This window comes from Felis catus, chromosome F2 (genome assembly GCF_018350175.1).
Source record: "Felis catus isolate Fca126 chromosome F2, F.catus_Fca126_mat1.0, whole genome shotgun sequence".
NCBI lineage: Eukaryota > Metazoa > Chordata > Mammalia > Carnivora > Felidae > Felis > Felis catus.
In genome coordinates this window covers 49,796,296-49,818,757 of record NC_058385.1, presented here as the reverse complement: position 1 = coordinate 49,818,757, position 22,462 = coordinate 49,796,296, and the positions used below count along the sequence as shown (strand labels likewise).

The 22,462-nt window shown below is 41.6% G+C and overlaps 1 protein-coding gene across 50 annotated transcripts in view; it reads right to left on the bottom strand.

Annotated features, from left to right (window-relative positions):
* Positions 1–4,300: 4,300 nt before the first annotated feature.
* The window catches only part of RIMS2 (regulating synaptic membrane exocytosis 2), a 612,755-nt gene continuing 594,593 nt past the window's right edge, over positions 4,301–22,462 (bottom strand). For all 50 annotated transcript variants that reach the window (XM_045050079.1, XM_045050046.1, XM_023248368.2 and 47 more), the window contains 5 exons: positions 15,091–15,232; positions 10,452–10,564; positions 9,784–9,885; positions 7,633–7,772; positions 4,301–7,199 (listed from right to left, as the gene is read on the bottom strand). In XM_045050079.1, coding sequence (XP_044906014.1) covers positions 6,981–7,199; positions 7,633–7,772; positions 9,784–9,885; positions 10,452–10,564; positions 15,091–15,232 — 716 coding nt within the window. In that variant the 3' untranslated portion in view covers positions 4,301–6,980. The remainder of the gene's footprint in view (positions 7,200–7,632; positions 7,773–9,783; positions 9,886–10,451; positions 10,565–15,090; positions 15,233–22,462) is intronic.

Below are 22,462 nucleotides of genomic sequence, written 5' to 3'. Positions count from 1 at the left end.
GAGACTCTGTTATCCTGTGCTGAACGCAGTTCCTGGTTAATACAAGAAATAACTTTGGTTGCGTACTTATTGTATCCCGGGCTGTGTTGGAAGTGGTCATTTCTTTTGTCATTTTAACTCCCAACAGCCCTTTGAAGTGGCCATTACTTGCCTTTGCGGCAGATGAGTAAACTGACACACAGTAAGTCAACAATAAACAGAAAAGCTCACTTCCTTCAGGCAAACTTTCTGAAGAAAATTAACCAAATCTTCCTCTTTGTTCCTGTCGAGTGCGTATCTTATCTAGCAACAGACATATTTTAGGTACAGAAGAATACACTTTGGTCATATTCAGAGAGGTCCTTTTGCAGTCTGGGATGAGGTCGTATTCACCATGGTGTTATTAGTGCAGGAACAGAATTTTTTTAAAAAAAATATAAAACCATATTTAAAAACTAAAATATAGAGACTATACTGCCCTGCAGTGTATTCTTTGGGGTTGTCATTATTAAGAAGACCAGCTATACAGTGGAGACAAGAGCAGGTGGCAATGGGTAGTGTTTGAGCCCTGGATACCAGGACCTGAAAAGTTCTTGCAATCGGCAGTCTCCCACGGGCACTGCTCCTTGCTGGGACCTGTCTTCACATTCCTCGGACCCCTGAGCCCTACTCTGTTCCCTGTCCCGAGAACCTGTTCCATAAGTGCACAATGCTGTGTTTGAAATCCAGCTGATAGACTGCCCAGCCCGCAGATAGGAAAAAGACCTCTGGCTGGGCAGACTAGTGCTCTGATAATCCCATACTACAGGCAGAGAGGAAGGATAACAGACCTCTTGGAGCGACTGCAAGGTGCTCCCGCTGCTGCTTATTGTGTTCCAAGAGGAAGACCTTTCCATCATGGTGCCGTTGTGGTCCCGCTCTCTGTGTGTGCGGTTTGTGTCCCTCAAACTGAACTCCCGCCCAGAAGGGTGGCTGTCTCCTCTCTGAGTGTCCTCTTAAAAGCCACGACCTTTCTCCTTCACATTCAAGGTGTACTCAGCTCCCCAGGAAGACTCTGGATGTAACTATATCATTAAAGGAAGCCTCCACGTGTTTATTTCTGTTTCCATTTTGTCTCTGGCGCTCATTCACATTCACCCATTCACCTGCCCCGCTCCAGCTAGGTGTGAGAAAACGAACTACATTCCAGACAGGGAAAACGGACCAAAGCTAGTTAAGGGCCAAATTGTTTTGGGGCGTTTTTCTCTCTCGGTCCCCTCCCTTTCTATACTCTTCTTTCCCTCTTTCCCTTCCCACGCCCATTTCCTCTTCCATGAAAAATGCGTGATAGGGTTTGAGGTTCACCATGAAAAATGCGTGATAGGGTTTGAGGTTCAGCTTGGAGTGAAGGGTCACAGTATTTACACCTGAGACTAGAAAGATGATTTATTGTGACAATAGAAAAGATGGAAGACAGAAAAGATGGGCCTGTTAGTATCTAGAGATGGAGGACCAGTCCATTTGGAAGAGAAATGATTCCTGGGTATCTGAAGTGCTTGTCTCTCAGATAATTTTAAGACTCGAGGCCCTGTTGTACCCTGTCACTTCTTCTGAGAAAGCCCAAAGAACTAGGTTTTTGGTTTTGTGAGTCTGGCATTATTTCCGTAAGTCTTCAGGCACTAAGTTTATACCTTGAGGTTGACTAGACTGTCAACTTTGAGCGCCCAGCACTCATCAGAACTCAGAATATTTAGGATGAGTCCACCCCCTATCCTGCTGCTCCCCCTTACCACCGAGGCATTGATTCTGTTTTTTTTGTTGTTGTTGGTTTTGCCTGTTAGCCCACAAAGTTCTTGGCTATAATAAATCAGGAATGAACTAGGCAATGCATACTTTTTCTCACAATTTCCAAAGTTTCCCCAGCAAGAGCTTGAAATGTGCTAAGGAAGGCTCATGACTGCCTAACACATAGTTTCTTGCCCTTGCCTAACACATGCTGTTCATTACTCCCAGATAGGGCCCAAGTCATCAGCAGTCAGGGTTTGGGTACCCCAGCATATCACCCAATGTAGTCTGTGGGGGCCCTCATTGATCTTGGGTGGCCACCCCAAAAGTCTGTTGTCCCCAGCAGCCCCGCCAGACCCATGACAGAGGGGAGCCCAGACCCTGCAGGTGAAAAGCAGAGAAAAGTCTGACCTATTTCTTGCCTAGGAAACAACCAAAGAGGCTGCACGATAAGGAACCCAAGGATCTATGAGGATTCTGAGGTCACCCTGCTCCCATGTTATGTTATCTTCCAGGGGCTGGGACTTCCTGTCCCATCACTGACTCTCCAGGACAGAGAGCCAGCCAGTGAACTCTCCCAGGGTATTTTTAAGGTCCTGTCTTTTGGATGTCTGCCCAACTCTGTTTGCCTAGCTGTACCTTCTGACAAGGCCCTGAGCTGCCTTGCTGCCTGAGATTTCTCGCTGGGGTCTTTTATGCAACCCTGATGGTAGCTGAATGCACTGGGGGCACATTTCTTCTTCAGGGAAGATCAGACGTGGTCTGCAAGGAGGTCAGCAGAGCTACCCCCCAATCCAGCAGGTGATCCCTCAGTTTGGCCCTGAATGTCCAGAGAAAACTATTTTTTTTTAATGTTTATTTTTGAGATAGGGAGGGAGACAGAGCATGAATGGGGGAGGAGTAGAGAGAGAGAGGGAGACACACGGAATCCGAAGCAGACTCCAGGCTCTGAGCCGTCCGCACAGAGCCTGACGCGGGGCTCAAACCCATGGACCGTGAGATCATGACCTGAGCTGAAGTCAGACGCTCAACTGACTGAGCCACCCAGGTGCCCCAAAACAATTTGTTTTAAGAGGACTTGTACCTTCAGTGAGACCAGCAAAGAGTGAAATGGTATTCTGATCAATTACTTATACTCATAATAGCATTTGGGAACACTTACTTTATACCACTCATGGTGCCGTGTTCCATATACATCGTTTTATTCAATCCCTATGATGACCCAATGAGCTGGTAGTTTTACTATTGTCATTTTGCGGTTTGGGGTAGTGAGACTCAGAGAATATAAATGACATGGTCAAGGCTGAACATGAAGCGAGCGGCAGAACCAGGAACCAGAAAAAAAACCCAAACTGGTTTGTAATATGGAAGTCAGTCACTTACACTCTGGGACTAAGTCAATACAGGCGGACAGCTTTGGTGATTGCTTGGCCATTCCTCTCTCAGCCCCTACAAGCGTGACCACCATGTCCTTTATTGCGGACTGTGGAGCTTTGATCACATGTTCCCGGGAAAGTGAAGGTGCTGACGTCAATGGCAGCCACGTTGTTCGGGTTTAGTCAGAACCACTAAAGAGGAGCTCAGTCCTGAGCAGGGAGTTGAGCTGTAGGGAGGGGTTAGCATGGATCATTTCTGAGAAAGCAGAGGGGCTTTTCAAGAGAGGGCATGCAAGAAAGGCAAGGGGGTTGTTATAATAGGAGTGTGTGAGTAGCAAGGAGATAGCTCTTTAGACTAGGAGGTGGACGTTGAGTAATGACAAATAACCTGGGATAGGCATGGGGGACTGAGCTCGAATGGAGTCCTTGGAAAGGGAAGAGATGGCTATTTCCAAGAATGGAGAGAAAACTAGGTTTGAATTTTTAACTAATTAAGCCAGCTTTTAAATTTAGAGCCGGGCGGCAGGGTGGGGGGGCCTTCCGAGAGAACTCTGCTGGGTTTTTTTTTCTTCCAGTTTAAGGAACTGCCCTGGGAGGATTCGCAGAAACCCTCGCCTCCAGAGCCACACCATAGAAGCCAGTCTCTGGACAGGTTGTTACACGTCCCGTTACCACCGGCGTCTCCCCTGCTGAAAATGCACCAGCCCCCTCACCCCCACAAAGCTGAACTGACACAGCTGGGTAAAGCCCCTGTCACTCTTCTCCCCTTCACCCAAGGAATGGCAGATGGCCTCTTGTGATTCTTCAGGACTCTGCCATCCGTGGAGGTGACGCTGACTCAGAAATCTCAGTTTACTCACAGACTCTGTGAGCTGCTGAGTCATTTAACCAGAAAGCACTTCAGTCTGGAACAACCACCTTTCCCCCACCATAGAATAACAATGTTTTGTTTGTTTTTTTTTAAAGCAGCAACTTTTTAATGATGTGAGCAGAAATCCTTTGGCTCTTTGGAAACATGCTCTACTGAGGGCTATTTGCTAAGACCAGCAATCTGTTTCTGGCACGGAGAAGGAAAATAAAATTATTTTGTTGTCTTGAAATGATGCATGAGTTCAGAGAAAGCTGCACCACGCTTGGGGATGGGGAGAAGGGAAGCCAGAGAAAGCCGTGCATACAACGTCTGTAAAGAAAATGTTTTATTTAAAGTGTTAAATACCATCACCAGAATGAATTTGATTTACATTAGTTGGTGTTCATTACAGGACTAATCTGCCCTTTTTTTTTTTTTTCCAACTGGAAGTCCCTTTACTTTGAAAACATACTATGTACAGGGCAGCAATGGTCACTGGAATAGTGCTATTTACATGACTAAACCACAAGTCGAGGTGCAGACATGTGAAAATTAAAAAAAAAAAATACACCAACTTTTAAATAAATACTGCATAATGACAAGTATGTACAAATATCCCATACAGTCATGTCCTTCTTATTAAAATTAGAAATAATTTATATAGGAATATGCACAAAAGATTATGTGACTGCATCTTAGTATCAGGAAAATGGTAAACGTTTATTCTACGGGAGAGTATAGACACTATAGGTCTATTAAATCAATTGCTGCTGGTACACAAGTGTCTAAATTATTTCCATAAAGTTTTATTCGTTCTTTTAACAACTTTACCTGGGTCCATCGTAGATCTCAGAATGTCAAGACACAGTCTCGGTGTATTTCATATTGCACCACATAAAGAGAAGGCATTTTTAGTGATACTCATTTTAACTTTTGCACCATATCAAGCATGATAGTTTTTAATGGTCAGCATGGAATTTATAAAGGAAAAAAAAAAAAAAAGAAGAAGAAGAAGAAGAAAGCAATTTTTGTGCATGGCCTTAACTGGTATGTATGTGGATTTCAAAAGTTGCTGTAAGAAATTAAAATCGACCTGTAAGAATGCATTATCAAAGTGTACATAAAGAAACAGAAAGTGTGGGTGGTCTGTTAACGTTAACCAGTGACTTCTCCTCTCAATAGGGAAACTTAAGAGAAATTCGACCTTGCAGCACCACCCAATGGTAATAACTGTCTGTAAAACCAAAGGCAGGGGTTTGACCTAGGGGATTTGTGGTGTAGACTTTTGGTGATGGCATGAAAGAACTATTAATAGGCAGATTGACTTTCCTTGAGTCACCTAAAAATTGGAGCTTTAAAATTATTTGTTGCATATTTATGTTTACTATATTTCTTTAGAAATATAATTTGTGAAAAATTGTATTTTACTACAGAAAAATGAATTAATAAACAGCCCTGTGTTTCAGGCTCCAAATTTTTAGCAGTGTTTCTATTCACATAGTAAATGGAAATTGGCTAAAGAAATTGCTTTAATTAATTAAAAAACAAAACCTAAGACCTGCTAGAAATAATACTTTAACCCCTGTATGAATAATGCTGGTGCTAAAAACAAATTTATTAGACATTACAATGGCCACATGATTGTAGGGTTTTCCTGTAAACTGAACTTTGAAGGTGAAAATAAAAGTACCATGCACTGTACAATAAATTGCAAAAGTTCAAATATCTTCTTTATCAAATACATGCTGACTTACTTTAATGTACTCCCAAGTCATGTTGCAAAATCCTTTTCAACATGCTTGAAATAAAGAAAGCTCTTAGTTTTTTTTTTCCCCCCTTGAGAAATTCATAAATTCAGAAGCATCTATAGCTCTGAATCAAACATGGGGTGTAAGGAGTATCAGGTCAAAAACTTGTAATCTTTTAGCATAATCACTCTGGTAGGGAGAAAGAAAACAAAAGATTAAAAGAGCGAAGAGGAAAAGTAAGACAGAGAAGAGGAAGAAAGATGCGAACAATTTGCACATATTGAACTTCATAAGATTTGTATATTTAACATGGAAATAAATTGAATATATTATGCTTATTTGTCACATAAAGAGAATTTTAAGTATCTTCTAGAAAGTATTCTCATTTGTAATGTCTGCCAAAACACAGACTATGATCAGTTTAAAGAATAAACATGGTGTCTCTTTGTACCACCCCGTTGCGTTCTCTCCCCTTTTTAAAACCATGCAATAGTGAAATTTACTTTTAAAAATAATATAAATTGTTGAAAATGGCTGATTTTTATTCTTTTTTTTTTTTTTTGCAAGTTGCAGCCCCAAGAAAATAATTTAAGTATTCAGCTAATCTGTGTCCATGCAAAAAAAGTTTAATTTCATTCAGTACAGTGTAGCCACAGAATTTTGTTTTTCAGAGTCCAACACATCGTGGCATTAGTGAATGGCGTGCCCGCCGGAGCTCTGAGTCTGCCACTGTTCACGCAGGACTGGCCGCTGCTGGTCACACTCCAGAGGAGGGCTGACGTCTGTCCCGGACCACTTCTTTGGTCTCTTGCTTTTCACCTGATGCTTCTTAGGACTTCACTCCTTGACCTGTAACATGGCTTAATGACTGTATAGCTCCATTTCTGTGGCGTAACAGGGCTTTGGGGTCAGAGAAATGAAGAAAAAGGAACGATAAAAATATAAAGGTGCCATTGAAAAGGGCTTTTGTTGCATGAAACTGACTGATTCTTTGAGATTAATCCATGGCTTCAGATTGGACCAAAACTCGAGTGTTATTGAACTCCAAACCTGATAGTTCTTCATAACTGCTCTTTCACCTGAGGGCCATCTTTAGGGCACAATGTGTGCAACTTCCTCTGAGAACACAGGATCGCTTTGTATCCCTAGAAACAGGCTCAGAAGACACAACATTAAGCATGCAGTGTTACCAGGGTTTGCGACCTGTGATTTTTTTTTTATTTTTTTGTAACGCTGGTTGCTATGACAACAGTTTTACAGCTGCTATGAACGAGAGTAAGAAGGTCCGGTTGAACTTTCCAGAGATGATTGGGAAGCTCTTCTTGTCAGAGGGGCCAAGGTTGGATCTACTAGGGAGGAAGGAGGGAAAAGTTTGAACCATCCAATCACCATATTGGATAGCTCCAGTTCATCTAAAAGTATCTGGGCCACTCCCATGAAGGATTTGTGATCCATGCGGCCATAATCTCCCCAGACAATGATCTGTTGACAAAATACAAAGGAGAGTAATGTCAGTATAATTATGTACGTGAAAACTCGTAAACTAAAATACATTGAGTTAATGTGCGGATATCAAACGTTAAGTTAAAGAGTTGTATTTTAATTGCTGGGATAGTTGTTTTTAACTACTAGAACCCAAAGGTACATGAGGACAAGTGTACATGAGGTCGAGTGTTACGATCATAAGCAGTCCAGGGAGATCGGAGTCTGTGTATGATGGGGCTTTGCAAGTCTCTAGTTCACTGTGAAAGAAACAACAGCATCTGTGGCTTTATAGCACCAGCCACTGTTGGGACGCTTCCAAGAATTTCGAGTGTGGGCAACCGAAAAGAATGCAATAAGAAGATATGGGGGTGCAAGGTTTGACTCCATGAAAATACTTTCTTATGTAGGGGATAAACAATTCAGTAAATACCTGTAAAACCTTCCCTTGGGGACTTTCTTCAAAAGATAATAGCTGCTGGTAAAGGGGTTCCAGCGTTTTTCTTGCCACCTTTGTTTTCTTTTTGGCTATGCAGACTCCATTATCTAACAGATACACCTTTACGTATGGTGCTTGAGAAAGAAAACATAGAGGGGAGAGTTAAGCGATGAGCCATGGTTATGAAATACTCAACTTGCACGTGACATCCACAACAGCTTTACTTTAGGCTGAAAGAGCCAGCAATCAAAAGTCACCAGTCTTTCCACACTGTGTCAAAATCATTAGATAAAGAATAGGTGTTTGTTTGTTTGTTTATTTATTTATTATAAAACTGCCATTCAAGTAGTTTTAGGCAATATTAACTCAGAGGCTACTCTGAGTTGTTACTATTATACCATCAAGTGGTTACATAGATTTAAACACTGTATTAAATAAGGTGAACTGCTTCTAGTCCCTAACAATGTTCAGGAGAGATGTCTTGTTCAGTCTTTCATCTGTCAGGACTTAAATCTAACTAAATGTGCTAGAAGCTATATACTGTTTTAGAAATAAATTATAATATAAATACTATAGTTTATATAATATAATATAAATTTTATAAATAAAAATCATTTATTTATTATTCCAAGGGGTTTGTTTGTTTGTTTTTATTTTTTGGTTAATGTTTGTTTATTTTCGACAGAGAGAGACAGAGCATGAACAGGGGAGGGGCAGAGAGAGAGACACACACAGAATCTGAAGCAGGCACCAGGCTCTGAGCTGTCAGCACAGAGCCTGACGCGGGGCTGAACTCACGGACCATAAGATCATGACCTGAGCCGAAGTCTGACACAACCGACTGAGCCACCCAGATGCCCCAAAAGATTTATTTATTGATGGTGGTGTGGGTACAAGATAGCGGTGGGGCTTGATGTAATATGTTCACATTAGCTGGGAAGAGTCAATTAATTATGAATTCCATGGCTTGAGATGTGTCTGACTCTTCATAAAAGCATTTTCAGGGGCGCCTGGGTGGCTCAGTAGGTTGAGCGTCCGACTTCGGCTCAGGTCATGATCTCACGGTCTGTGAGTTCGAGCCCCACATCAGACTCTGTGCTGACAGCTCAGAGCCTGGAGCCTGCTTCGGATTCTGTCTGTCTGTCTGTCTCTCTCTCTCTCTCTCTGCCCCTCCCCTGCTCAGTCTCTCTCTGTCTCTGTCTCTCTCTCTCTCTGTCTGTCAAAAATAAACATTTAAAAATTTTTTTAAAAATTATAAAAAATAAAAAATAAAAAAATAAAAGCATTTTCATGCATGTACAAATTATGATATTCTTTATAGCAGAGTGGGTTGACTAGCTCCAAGACTTTTATAAACACAATTGACTTAATCGCTCCTGCAAGGTTGTACAATAGGTAATACACATTATAATTTAGAATTTCTGGAAGGATAGGAAGGAAAGTCAATAAATTCAAAATTACAATTCAATCAGTGGAGGTGCTGAGGTGAGAAACCAAGTTTCAGAATCTTTACTAATTGTTCTACATAACATATCTCACGTTCCGTACATCTGTGCACGATGTATCTGGAGTCTGTGTCATTTTTCACGGCCCCAAGCACCCTAGATGATGACATTTCAGTATGAAATACGTGACGGCACAATAAAAACTGACAATGGTGCCTCTCTTTCTTTGTACAATACAGAAAGCAAAAGTTTTCTAATTAGAATGTCCTATAAACAAAGGCTTTTGCTACTTTGGCAACCTGTATCTGTTTTTATTCTAATTTCAGGACTTTAAGAATTCCTAAGGAGAATTTTGAAGCTCCAGAGAGAGTAAAGAATAACACAAAATATCAGCTAATCAGAAAAAGAACTTCTTATGTGCATGTTGTACAAAATAAATTATCTAAGTGTGGTAGTTTTTATTTTGCAATGGTTTCTACTACATATGTACTTATTTAACAACTTATATTAGCCCTACCAGACCACTCTAACTGAATGCTCACTTAGGATCAACTCACAGACTGCTACAGATAACAGACTCCCTTATTATTAGTATCCTTAATTATCTGAAAACCAGGTTTTCAGCGTCTAATCAAAAACAAAGTCTCTGAATTGAAAAGTAATGGATTGCAAATAATAGAAGCATGTCTTCTTTTATTACCTGGCAGTGTCTTGGAACCTGGTTTTACAACAAGGCCACGAGCCCGAATGATTTCCACCTCCAATTGTCCCTTTTTGTCCATCATTCCTACCTGAATGTCACCTAAGGGCATATGAGGAAGAAACAGACAGGCCTTAGTGTACAAATGCAGTAAGAAAAATGCTTGTGTCCAAAGACCTTGGTTTTAGATCATTCCGTCATTTCCCATATAGTTTCCAAAATTCAACTATATTTAAAAATGTATCAATGATATCTTACTTTGTTTTTTTATTTTCTATTTTTTAATGTTTATTTATTTTTGAGACAATGTGAGAGACAGAGGGCAAGCAGCGGAGGTGCAGACAGATGGAGACACAGAATCTGAAGCGGGTTCCAGGCTCTGAGCTGTCAGCCCAGAGCCCAACGCGGGCTCAAACTCACAAACTGTGAGATCATGACCTGAGCCGAAGTCGGACGCTTAACTGACTGAGCCACTCAGGTGCCCCGATGTTATCTTACTTTAAAAAGCATATTTAAATGAAGTGGAAAAATTGGTTAAAAATTTTTATTGGTAAAATAAAAATACTTATTCCTGTTGACAATACTGCTCAAGACTCTATGAAATCAGAGAATGTAATTTTCAACAATCCAGAGGAGAATCAATAAAATCACAAGACAGAAATTCTTACCCATTGCAGGTGTAGCCAGAGTCTGACGCCCCACTAGCTGGGCAGGGCCAAGGCCATCCAGAAAATCACTGAATTGGCTATCGGAGGCCAGGCGGACGCCAGGGAAGATCAGACTAAAAGCAAAAGAACACATGAGATTAAACCCTCAACCCATTTACTCTCAGGCAGCTCGGGTTTCCCTCTTGCCCCCTTCTGTTACTGCCACTATTTTCCTACTTATATTAATTGGATCCCAACACCCAGATCCACCTCCCATGGCTCTTCCTTTCTTCTTCTGTAGCGGCCCACGTGTGTCACCAGAAGCACCTGTCACACTGGATTGCAGGCTGCTGTGTGTGTGTCTTTCTCTTCCTTGTCTGGAGGACATGGACTGTGATTTCTAGCAGTAACACCGAGCACCTGCTGAGCACTTACTCCACAACAGGCACTGTTGTATTGAATCCTCTTAGCTACTAGGAGATCGATTTTAATATCTAACCTGTTTTATAGATGAAACTTCCAGATCATTCCCATCAGTACATGAGCATACTGTTATTCTTCCACCTTAAAAAAAAAAAAATCTTCTACCTTAAAAAAAAAAATCCCTTTCAAGAAGAAGAAGAAGAAGAAGAAGAAGAAGAAGAAGAAGAAGAAGAAGAAAAAGAAAAAGAAAAAGAAAAAAAGGGGCACTTGGGTGGCTCAGTCGGTTAAGCATCCAACTTCGGCTCAGGTCATGATCTCACGGTTTGTGAGTTCGGGCCCCACATCACGTGAGCTCAAGTCCCACTTCAGATGAGTTCGAGTCCCACTCTATGCTCTGCACTCCTCTCTCTCTCTCTCTCTCTCTTTCTCCCTCTGCCCCTCACTCACTCATGCTTTCTCTCTCTCTCAAAAAAAATCCCTTTCCTCACTCCACTTCTTCTGCTGCTACCTACCACCCCATTTCTCTACTCAAAACTCCTTGGGGGAGTTGACTCTATCACTATCTTCAATTTCTTTTTTCTTGTTCTTGAAACTCTATTCAGTTTTCCCTTGTTCTCTTGCTTGCTTTATTTTTCTCCACTCTACCAAAATTTCTCTGACCAAGGTGACCTAAGGGCCACAGTGGTAAGCCCAATTGTTAGTACTCGTCTAATGTAACACATTAGTGGCATCTGGCACAATCAAGCCCTCCCTCTTCCTTGAAACATTTCATCCACTTTGCTTCCCAGATCCTCTAGTCCTCTGATTCTCCCCTTTGGCCACTCTGCTTCAGTCTCCTTCACTGGTCCTAACATGAAATATTGGGAGCTCGATCCTTTGACTTATTTCTTCTGCATGCCCCAATCTCGTTGGTAATCTCATGAAGTTTCGTGGTTTTAAATGCCATCTATGCTGATATGGCCTAGATTGACATCTCCAGCTTGGACCACAGACCTGCATTTGATCTGCGCTGTCTACAGATCTGCTTGGATGTCTAATGGACAACTGATACTTAACTTGTCCCAAACAAAAAGCCAAATTCTGTTCTTCTCAGGAGATTCTCATCTTTTATTTTTTTTAATGTTTTTATTTGTTTTTGAGAGAGAGAGAGAGAGAGAGCACATACATGTGTGAGCTGGGGAGGGGCAGACAGAGAGGGGGACAGAAGATGTGAAGCAGGCTCTGCACTGACAGACTGACAGCAGAAAGCCTGATATGGGGCTTGAACTCACAAACCATGAAATCATTCCCTGAGCTGAAGCCTGAAGCTTAACGGACTGAGCCACCCAGGCACCCCTTAGGGAATACTCATCTTAAATAGCAAGTTCATTCTTTCAATTGCCCAGCTTGGGGTAAGTCTTTCCTCTTTGTTATGGACTGAGCTGTGCCCCCCCACCTCCCACCCCCAACCAATGCATATGTTGAAGCCTTAACCCTCAGTAAGACATAGTTGGAGATTGGGCCCTTAAAGAGGTAATTAAGGTTAAATGAGGTCGTGAGGGCAGGGCCCTAATCTAATATGGCTGGTATCCTTGTAAGAAGAAGTAGAATGGAGAAAAATAAAGCTAGCAAGAGAGCAAGGAAAAACTGAATAGAGTTTCAAGAGAGAACAAGAAAAAAGAAATTGAAGATAGCGATAGAGTCAACTCCTTATAAGAAGAGACATCAGGGGCACTCAGCAGGTTTAACGTCTGACTCTTGATCGTGGCTCAGGTCATGATCTCGTGGTTCGTGGGTTCGAGCCCCACATCGAGCTTTGTGCTGACAGTACAAAGCCTGCTTAGGATTCTCTCTCTCCCTCTCTCTCTCTGTTCTTTCCCTGCCTGGACTCACTCTCTCTCTCCAAATAAGTAAATAAATAAAAACATTAAAAAGAAGGAGAAGAATAATAAGAAGAGACATCAGGGGTATGCATGCATAGAAGAAATACCATGTAAGCACATGCTGAGGAGGAGGCCATCTGCAAGTCACGGAGAGAGGCCTCAGGAGAAACCAAACCTGATAACACCTTGACCTTGGACTTCTAGCCTCCAGAACTATAAGAAAATGAATTTCTGTTGTTTAAATTATCCAATCTTTGGTATTTTGTTAGGGCAGCCCTAGCAAACGAATACACCCCCTTTCTCTCATTACTTACATCAAATATATTAATTAACTCTTATTGGCTCTACTGTCAAAATACATCCAGAATCTGTCTTCACTAATGATACCACTGTGGTCTAAGCCATTATTTTCTATCGTTGGTGTTACTGAACAGCCTTCGGAATGATCTCTCTGTGGCCAAATTTACTTTCCACCTCCATGGCAATCAGAGTGATTGGTTAAAATGAAAGTCAGATGATGTCAGGACTCTGCTCAAATCCTCTACTGGTTTCTAATCCCTCTCAGGGTAAGAGCAAAGTCCTCACAATGATATATAAAGACCATCTGAGCTGTCCACCCTGCCCCCGCTGTCTTAATTCCTAGTCTGTTACTACTCCTGCCCTTAGTCTGCCACGCTGTCCTTCCCACTGCTGATGCCAGGCGAATGCTGCCTCAGGGCCTCAGCACTGCTTCAGCCTGGAATGTTCTTCCCTCAAATGTCCATATTCTTCAAATCTTTACCCAAATATGTCCTTTTCCCTATCTACCTTACAAAAAACCTACCCTTACCTTCTATCGTCTCTCTTCCTTTCCTTCTTCTCCTTAGCACTTACACTATCTAATCTACTATATACTTTACTAATTTTCCATATATATATATATATATATATATATTAACAACTTTGCTTATTTTTTGTGCATCTTATCTATTGACTGTAAATTTGGTGAGGGTAGGGTTTGTTTCTCGTTTTATTTTATTCTGTATCTCCAGCACCTGGAACCATGTCTGGAAGACTGTAAGCACTTAACGAATACTTGTTAAGCTCAGTTAATTCAAACGAAACTGAGAAAAACTTGCCCAAGTTTCTACAGTACCAAGAAACAGATGAGAACTTAAGCCTAGGTGGTTCTAAAGCCCATGGTCTTAACGACTAACTGATTTTGGCTCCCTTGTATGAATTATATCCCTTACTCAGCACAGTGCCTAGAGCACTGGAAGGCATGAAAATATTTATTGAATGAGTTTATGAGTATTCATCCCATTTTTCCGATATTATATAAACAGCTGGGGCCCCAGAGGCCCCAGTCTGGATATTTTTGTGTCCCTAACAGTATCTACCACAGCACTCTGCAATGATGAGAGCTCAATGCACATTTTCCACTTCATTCTCCATCTAAGGCTTCCTTGATGAACATCAAGTCTATTTCTGCTGCCGGCCTTAATTCCCAATACAGTTAATCCAAATATTTTGATGTTTCTGTAAGTATCCCATATAACCTTATTTAAAAAGGTATGGAGACCATACACGTCTCTTGTATTTATATGATCTTGCTACACAAACGTTCCCTGTGGCATATCATCGATAATCGGCCAGCAGCTCCTATGGTAACATGTCTGTGAACTGGCTACACGCACGTTGTCTGAACATCTGATGCTCTGTGGTGATGACAGAGTGGAGTCAGCAAACGCCACCTTCCTCTAGTGGTGTCCTTTAACACACCCATCTCTGGATCCGCAGTTGCTAATTATCATCAATTTGTGGGTGACAGGGCTACACAATCTTGACAAATGCTTTGAAAATATCTCAGATACAGCTGATTCAAGGAAAAGCTATATGCTAACTACATAAAGGAGAGGCTCACCAGCTTACTTTGTGGCGTTACATTGGTCTGAACTGCTTGTTACTTTGTGGAACTAAGTACGTATCCGGCGTTCTATAATTTTTAGTAATAAGAGCCAAGATTGTAAAAATTAGCATTGCTCATGTGGTGTGGCACGAGGGCTTATTCTGTCTTACTCCTTCTCCATATTATGTCAAGCGAGGGCAAACTTTCATGTGCCTGTGTTGTGACAGTCACATTTTAGCGTCTCGCTGTTAAAGCAAGACACTTTGTCCCCAAGCCTATCTCCTTTGATATAAAAAGCCACATAGGTCACATTTCTCAGTGGCAGGTGAACAAAAAAGAAGTCCTCCTCACAGCAAATCAGCCAGGGAACGTGAAAGTGGCGCTGCGGAGTGTGTGAGTTAGCTTCTGGGAAAGGGCAGAGAGTGAGACAGAAGATGGTCTCAGGCAAAGGCACGGAAGAGACGCGCGTCACGCTGGCCTCACTCACTTTCCTTCCGAGCTATAGCTGTTCATGCTGCCGTCCGTAGATTCTCGGCTCGCCTGCCGAGTCATCCAGTTCCTCATTTCCACAGCCAGGCCCGTCTCTGTACTTCGCTGGACGGTGCTCCGGAGCTTTTTACCGCCGGCTTCTGCACAGACAGAAGACAAGAGGCATGACAGTTGTGCCACCACCATCTGGTAGCGAATCATAAGCAGCCAACGTGGTGAAGGTCCTCAGGTGGAAAGAACTGCGTAAAACACAAAGTGCTCTCATTAAGGAGACAGAGAGAAAAGGTATTTGAAACAGTGCCTGGTTGAGTGGGATGAAGATATTCTAAAAAGTCTTCAAGAAGCACAAAATACTGCCACTAAAAAAATACTGTTGTTTTGTTTCCGTCTAAAGCAGTGTTCAAATCGGTAACAAGAGGAACATAAAGTTTCAACCTAAGGAAAACAAAATAAGCTTTGTTTTCATCTGTAGTATTTAAAGGCAAGGTTGACTTATACCTGTCTTTTTTTTTTTTTCCTTTCCTTTCTTTTGATCATAGTGAAAAGATTAGGGCTTGACTTTATTTCCAAAGAATAGGTCATGGGTTAACCTCAATTCCAGCCTCCACTTTCATACAAAAACCTGATTTCGTAGAGTGATCGATAGTAGAGGGCAAAGAAAGCCAAATAAGGGAGACAGCCTCTCTGATATAGTTTCCCATCTGTTGGTAACTTTCAGAGACTCTCAAAGGGAACACAACCCCCCCCCCCCACCCCCAGTAATACCAGCTGAAAAGAGCTTTCTAATTTGGAGTCATGGGTAGTCATGTCCTCAGGCATCTTCAATAGCTTGAATATGAGACTTACTTAGAGCAGCCAATTGGAAGACCAAACAGGAAACTGAGTCAGGGACCACAGATGTGACAGAGTGTGCTAGTGATTTGGAGAGGTCAGGGAGGAAGGAGCTTCACAGACAGAGTGGGATTTTAGCTGGGCTTGAGAGACGGGCACACTGGGACCTAAGAGGCAAGAAGGAAGTGTTTGGGGCCAAGGGAAGGGCATGGACAAAGGCATGAAGAAAGGAATGACCATGGGCAGTTAAGAGATGGCACAAATAACCAAAGCATATTGAAGAGCAGTGGTAGGAATGTGTAGTAGAGAGATTACTAAAGGTGGGGCAACAGGGTGACGGTCCAAACTATTTGTATTAATTTACTTCTTGTCGGGACTAAATATATATCTACACTGACCATACATACCATTAGATTTTGGGGAACGATAAGCTCTTTTAGTGCCTCTATTCATAATTTCATTTTAGATCGAAAAACATTTGCTGATATTGACTGTAACTTCTTGAAATTTCTCTCACCACGCCTCTTAGAATATTTGCTCACCATTTTGGAACACTGCTTTCAACTTCATCTATTCTCCACTTTCAATCTTAATGTACATCAAAATGCTCTAAAAAGTTTATATCACATATCAACTATGACCGATCTACAACTCAGTTCCGTAATCCAAGGCTGATATTTTAGAAAATCGATGGTAAACATGTTGTACTGATATGAACTATAAGACATTCTAAAGCATCCCTTCTTACTGATGAGGGAAGTCTCTTCTTTACAAAGACATGTTAGTTAATAAATATAAAAGGACTGATAAAAATGTTACATGACCAATTTGCAACCTCCAAAGCAATAAATGATTCAGATAAAGCACATCAATGGATGCTAACAGCATTAGATGAAAGGATATTCACATTAGCGCCCCCACCCAAAATCATTTCATAGTTTAGTTCTACTTGTGAAAGGTAAACACGTACTTTAAAACTGGGAAACCAGACACTTATCACCATCCTAATTAAGTGATCAAACTTAGTAGCGCTCATAGTGGGACAATCATAATGTACCTCCTGATATAACATACCCAGTACCTCGTACCACCTATCGAGTTATTCCAGACAAAAATACACAACCTGTTTCTAATCAGGTCTTTGGAACCAATTTATAGCTTTCAAAAACACAAAGCATAGGGTAAAAGATAAATGATACAATAAAAAAAAATTAGACAAACCCAGAACATGGGGTTTTGTTCAAGAGAATTGGCTTAGTCTCTTTAAAAAGTTAATATCGTGGGGGAAAAAAAGTTAACATCATTAAAATAAACAAACTAACAAGGTCAGGGAATTGGTCCAGATTTTAAAATATCACAGAGATATAACCATTAAATGCTATGAGTATATTTTGACTTCTTTTTGGGAAAAAATAAAACAAGAAATACTAAAAGCAAAACATTCTAAAAGCAATTTAAGGACAAATAGGGAAAATCTGAACATGAATTGGATATTAGACAGGTTAGGAAAATAGTTAATTTTCCTAGTAATAATGGCATGTATTACAAAAATTTCCTTATCATTATAGACATATGAGGAAGTATTTAGACCTGAAATGTTCTGTCTGAAACTTGCTTTCAAATAGTAGAGCAAAAATGCACATATCCACAAAAAAGGGAAAATGTTTTTTAAAAAAGAGTAGGGATGAGGAAGAGACTCTTGGTACTCATACATTTAATATTTATGACCATTTGACAATGATCCCCAAATGGCTACACCTAAAAGTCACACAATTCTGTCCCGGGGTGAACTGGAGTCACAGAAGGTGCCAGGCTGTTGTTCAAGAGCCCAGCCAAGGGCTAGGATCCTGGCCTCTCCGTGTGGCATCCGTAAGATATATCACCTCCAAGTGAGACGTACCCCTTCAGTGAAGCTGGAAGCGTGGAATGAGGATATGTACAGGAACACGACTTTCGAAGGAAATGAGATTCCTACAGGACACACAGCCTTTTGATATCGGTCTCCACCACAATAAGAGTAACTTGAAAACCTGCTATTACAGGTTGATGAGGACCAGTGACCATTTGTCAAAGAACAATACAATGAGAGTGTAGTCCTCATGTTTACAGACTGCTTTTTACCTGCATTCTCTGTAGAACAACTCTAACAGACACAGTGTCCATGGGCCCTGGCAGCTTACACAAGGTGACAGAACTAAAGTTTACACACAGTTCCCTGACTCCCGATTCTCTGCTTTTTGCTGATTTGTTATCAGAATACAGCCAATGGGTAGCCTGCACGGAAGGCCCTGTTAGAAGCAGCTGGTGAGGTGGAAAGAGTGGGGCACGCTCAAGGGGTCAGGCCCTGGGGTCAGACTGGTTCTCTTTGAACCCCCACCTAAGCACATACAAGCTGGGTGACATCGAGCGAGTTACTTACTCCCTCTGACTCAGTTTTCTCAACCTGTCTAATGGCAGAGACAATAACGCCTACCTCATAGGATTTTTGTGAAAATAAGAAAAATAATACATTTAAAGTGCTTAGGAAAGTGCTTGATACACGGAAAATCTTCAATTAATGGTACTGTTGTTACTACGACTACCAGGTAGGGAATCAGAAAACATGTTTTCTAGGCCAATCTCTACCACTAACTAGCTGACTCTGTGGTTTTCTCTGAGTCATATTCCCTGAGTCTCTGGTTCCTCATTTATGAAAATGGGAAGGAATGGGGGCAGGGGTGACAGATTATTTCTGCTCTCTTTTAGCTATAAAGTCCATGAGTTTGTGTCATTAGTCTATGACCAAGACCATGATTAACAGCGTACATTAAGGAGATAATGCGACTTATTGTCATCTGATGGAATCAAAGAATTCTATGCAATACACTGAGCGTTTGTAATAGCTCCTTATGTCTGATACACAATAGACTTATTTAAAAAGTAAATGTATTTTTCAGTATTACAAATCCTTTGCATCACATTCACAATAAAAGTAATTCAGCCTAAATACGATTGATCATGGTGATTCACATTTAATGCTCCAAAAGCTTTGTCATGTCAGCCAACCTAAAAACTGAATCTGGATAACAGAGGATTTGGTGTCCACATGAAGTCAGTGTAGTAGCCAGAACTCTAAGATGGACCCATGATTATGTTACTTTATACAGCAAAATGGACTTTGCAGATGTAATTAAGGTTACTAATCAGTTGATCTAAAGATAGGGAGATTAGGGGCGCCTGAGTGGCTCAGTTGGTTAAGCATGTGACTTCCGCTCAGGTCATGATCTCGCGGTCTGTGAGTTCGAGCCCTGCGTCGGGCTCTGTGCTGACAGTTCGGAGCCTGGAGCCTGCTTCCGATTCTGTGTCTCCCTCTTCTCTCTGCCCCTCCCCAGACAGTTCACACTCTGTCTCTCTCAAAAATAAATAAACATTAAAAAGAATTAAAAAAAAAAAGGGAAATTATCTGAGTGGGCCTAACACACCCACATGAACCTTTTTAAAAGCAGAGTGCTTTCTTTGGCTAATTCCAGAAGAGTCAGCGAGAGATCTGAAACACGAAGGATTCAGTGCACCTTTTTGGTTCAAGATGGAGGGGATCGTGTGGAAAGAACCTGTGAGCAGCCTCTAGCTGCCGTGAGGCAGCAAGAACACCGACACCTCGGCCTACAACTGCAAGGAACTGGTTTGGCCAACAACTTGAATGTCTCCGAAAGCAGTTTTCCCCCAGAGCCTCCAGACAATAACTCAGCACAGCCAACACCTGACCTCAGCCATGTGATATCCTTTTTTTTTTAATTTTTTTTTTAACGTTTATTTATTTTTGAGACAGAGAGAGACAGAGCATGGGGGAGGGTCAGAGAGAGGGAGACACAGAATCTGAAGCAGGCTCCAGACTCCGAGCTCTCAGCACAGAGCCCGACGCGGGGCTCAAACTCACGGACCGCGAGATCGTGACCTGAGCCAAAGTCAGCCGCTTAACTGACTGGGCCACCCAGGCGCCCCAGCCATGTGATATCCTAAGCAGAAAACCCAGCCATGTCATCCCAGATGTGTGGCTTACAGAACTAATGAACTGACAAATGAACTACTTAATGAATTAACTAATTAACTAATACATGAGTGTTGTGTTAAGCTGTTAAATTTGTGAAAACTGTTAGGCAGCAATAGGTGATTTTTTAGATATGTTTTCTTCTAACTGGCAAGCTCTATAAAAATTACCTATTGTGACCATAGGAGTGGACCAACTGAAATTATGCATAGGAACTCAACAGCCATGATTAAAAAATGTTTTTAAAGGTATACATACGTGTGTGTGTATATACACATTACATACATATACATATATACATATAAGATATGCGCCTGTGTTTGGATGTTTAAAAATACTCAGATAGTAGGGGTGCCTGGGTGGCTCAGTCGGTTAAGTGTCCGACTTCGGCTCAGGTCACGATCTCACAGTCCGTGAGTTCGAGCCCCCTGTCGGGCTCTGTGCTGACTGCTCAGAGCTTGGAGCCTGTTTCAGATTCTGTGTCTCCCTCTCTCTCTGACCCTCCCCTGTTCATGCTCTGTCTTTCTCTGTCTCAAAAATAAATAAGTGTTTAAAAAAAATTAAAAAAAAACCTCAGATAGCAAACTCTAGGACTAAGGCCCAGATTATATTGGGGTAGAGCCCTTAAAACCACTCTGGTAGGTATTTTGAACCATAGTGCATTTGCAGAAGATGCCTGCAGGTAAAAACCAAGTTCTTGAATTTCCAAACTTCACAGGCAGAAAGCCGAACACAGGAGGTGTCCTTGTTATTCTGTTCTGCTTAGTCTGATGACTCATTCACTTGGCACCCTGTGTATTCAAAGAAAGCCACTTGATTAAATAAACAACAAAGGGTCAGTTTCCCCTAATAATATCTGAAAACCCTTTGAGTGACTAAAGGTCCCCCCTGCTACTGATTTGGAAACTTTCCTAAGCCCCCAGATGAGGCTCAAAATGAAACGCCGAACTTAGTGTTATGGGGCTTCTTTCCAAATCTTGTGTCCACAGAACCCATTCCTGCTTCCTAGCCCTTGGAAGGTCTCGTCTCCTGTTTGCAGGCAGGGTTACTGTAGAGTCAGGATTCTCCTGACAATTAGTGTGGGAAACGATTTACGGAAACAGGTGGGAGAGGTTGGTAGATTCTAAAAACTGACTTCAATTTTAGTTTTGGCCACAATTTATGTGCGTTGAGTTAATAAGGCACTGATTTTGCATTTTATTAAACATTACCATTTCCCAGAGTGAGTATAATTTAGGGAAGCCATTTGCATCACATTTAGAGAATATTAAAATGCATTAAAAATCAGAATTTCTAAAATTATCGATTCATAGAATTTCAGAAGCTGTCTCAGGAATCCAGTGTACCTTTGTGGTTTATGTAGCCCTTTATTGTAGCGATAAGAAAATGGAGGTCCAGAGCGGCTAGTTTCCCTTTAGTATAAGATTTTCTTTTTTTCTTTTTCTTTTTTTTTTTTTTTAGATTTTTTTTTTTTTCAACGTTTATTTTTGGGACAGAGAGAGACAGAGCATGAACGGGGGAGGGGCAGAGAGAGAGGGAGACACAGAATCGGAAACAGGCTCCAGGTTCCGAGCCATCAGCCCAGAGCCCGACGCGGGGCTCGAACTCCCGGACCGCGAGATCGTGACCTGGCTGAAGTCGGACGCTTAACCGACTGCGCCACCCAGGCGCCCCAAGTATAAGATTTTCAAATGGAACTTTATTCCACCTAACCCCTCCAACTCCTCCAACTTTCAAGTTTAAGAATTAACTCCAGCACTCCCTCCCACCTCTATGGTGGCCCCTGTGGACATAACTTCCCATCTGCAGATTATATATCAAGACATGAAGGAGTAGATTTATTTACCTGTTTGACCTGCAGGACTTCCAATTCTGGGATACTCATGAGTAGTACTATAATTGCATATAAAAGCTGTGTATTTATGTTTGTCAGGGCTTCTTACTATAATACATGCAATTCAAACCTCTGAAAATCTCAACAAAACAGGCGCAAATATCTGATCATTTCTTCTGAGCTAAACCAGGATCTGCATCAACAATCAAAATAATAGAAATTAACAGAAAGTAGCAGTTGATTTCTAAGATTGCTTCGGAGTTTGCCACAAATCCGTTTGTTCCAACAGCTTTGTCGTAACTATCACAACAGTTGTGGAGTTAACAGCTACAATACAGTGAGCGACAAACAGGAGTCACAATTACGATAGACATTAGGTCTGTTTGAATATATTCACCTTTCCCCCCCCACCCCACCTCTGAAGTTAGGTGTGGTCATGTGACTTGCTGAGCCCAGTGAGATGTGGGCAAAACTGGCCCTTGTAACTTCAGGGCAGAAGCTTCAACAGCTGAAGGGAGAGTCACCATGTCCCCCGTCTTCTATGTGAAAGCAGATAGCAACAGGCACCTCCACTGACCTGGGTCCCTGAGCACAGCCACAAGTATGGCACTCAATGGACATGCAGAAGGAGTGAGACATGAATTCTTTGAGTTAAGCCACTGATAATTCTGAGTCATT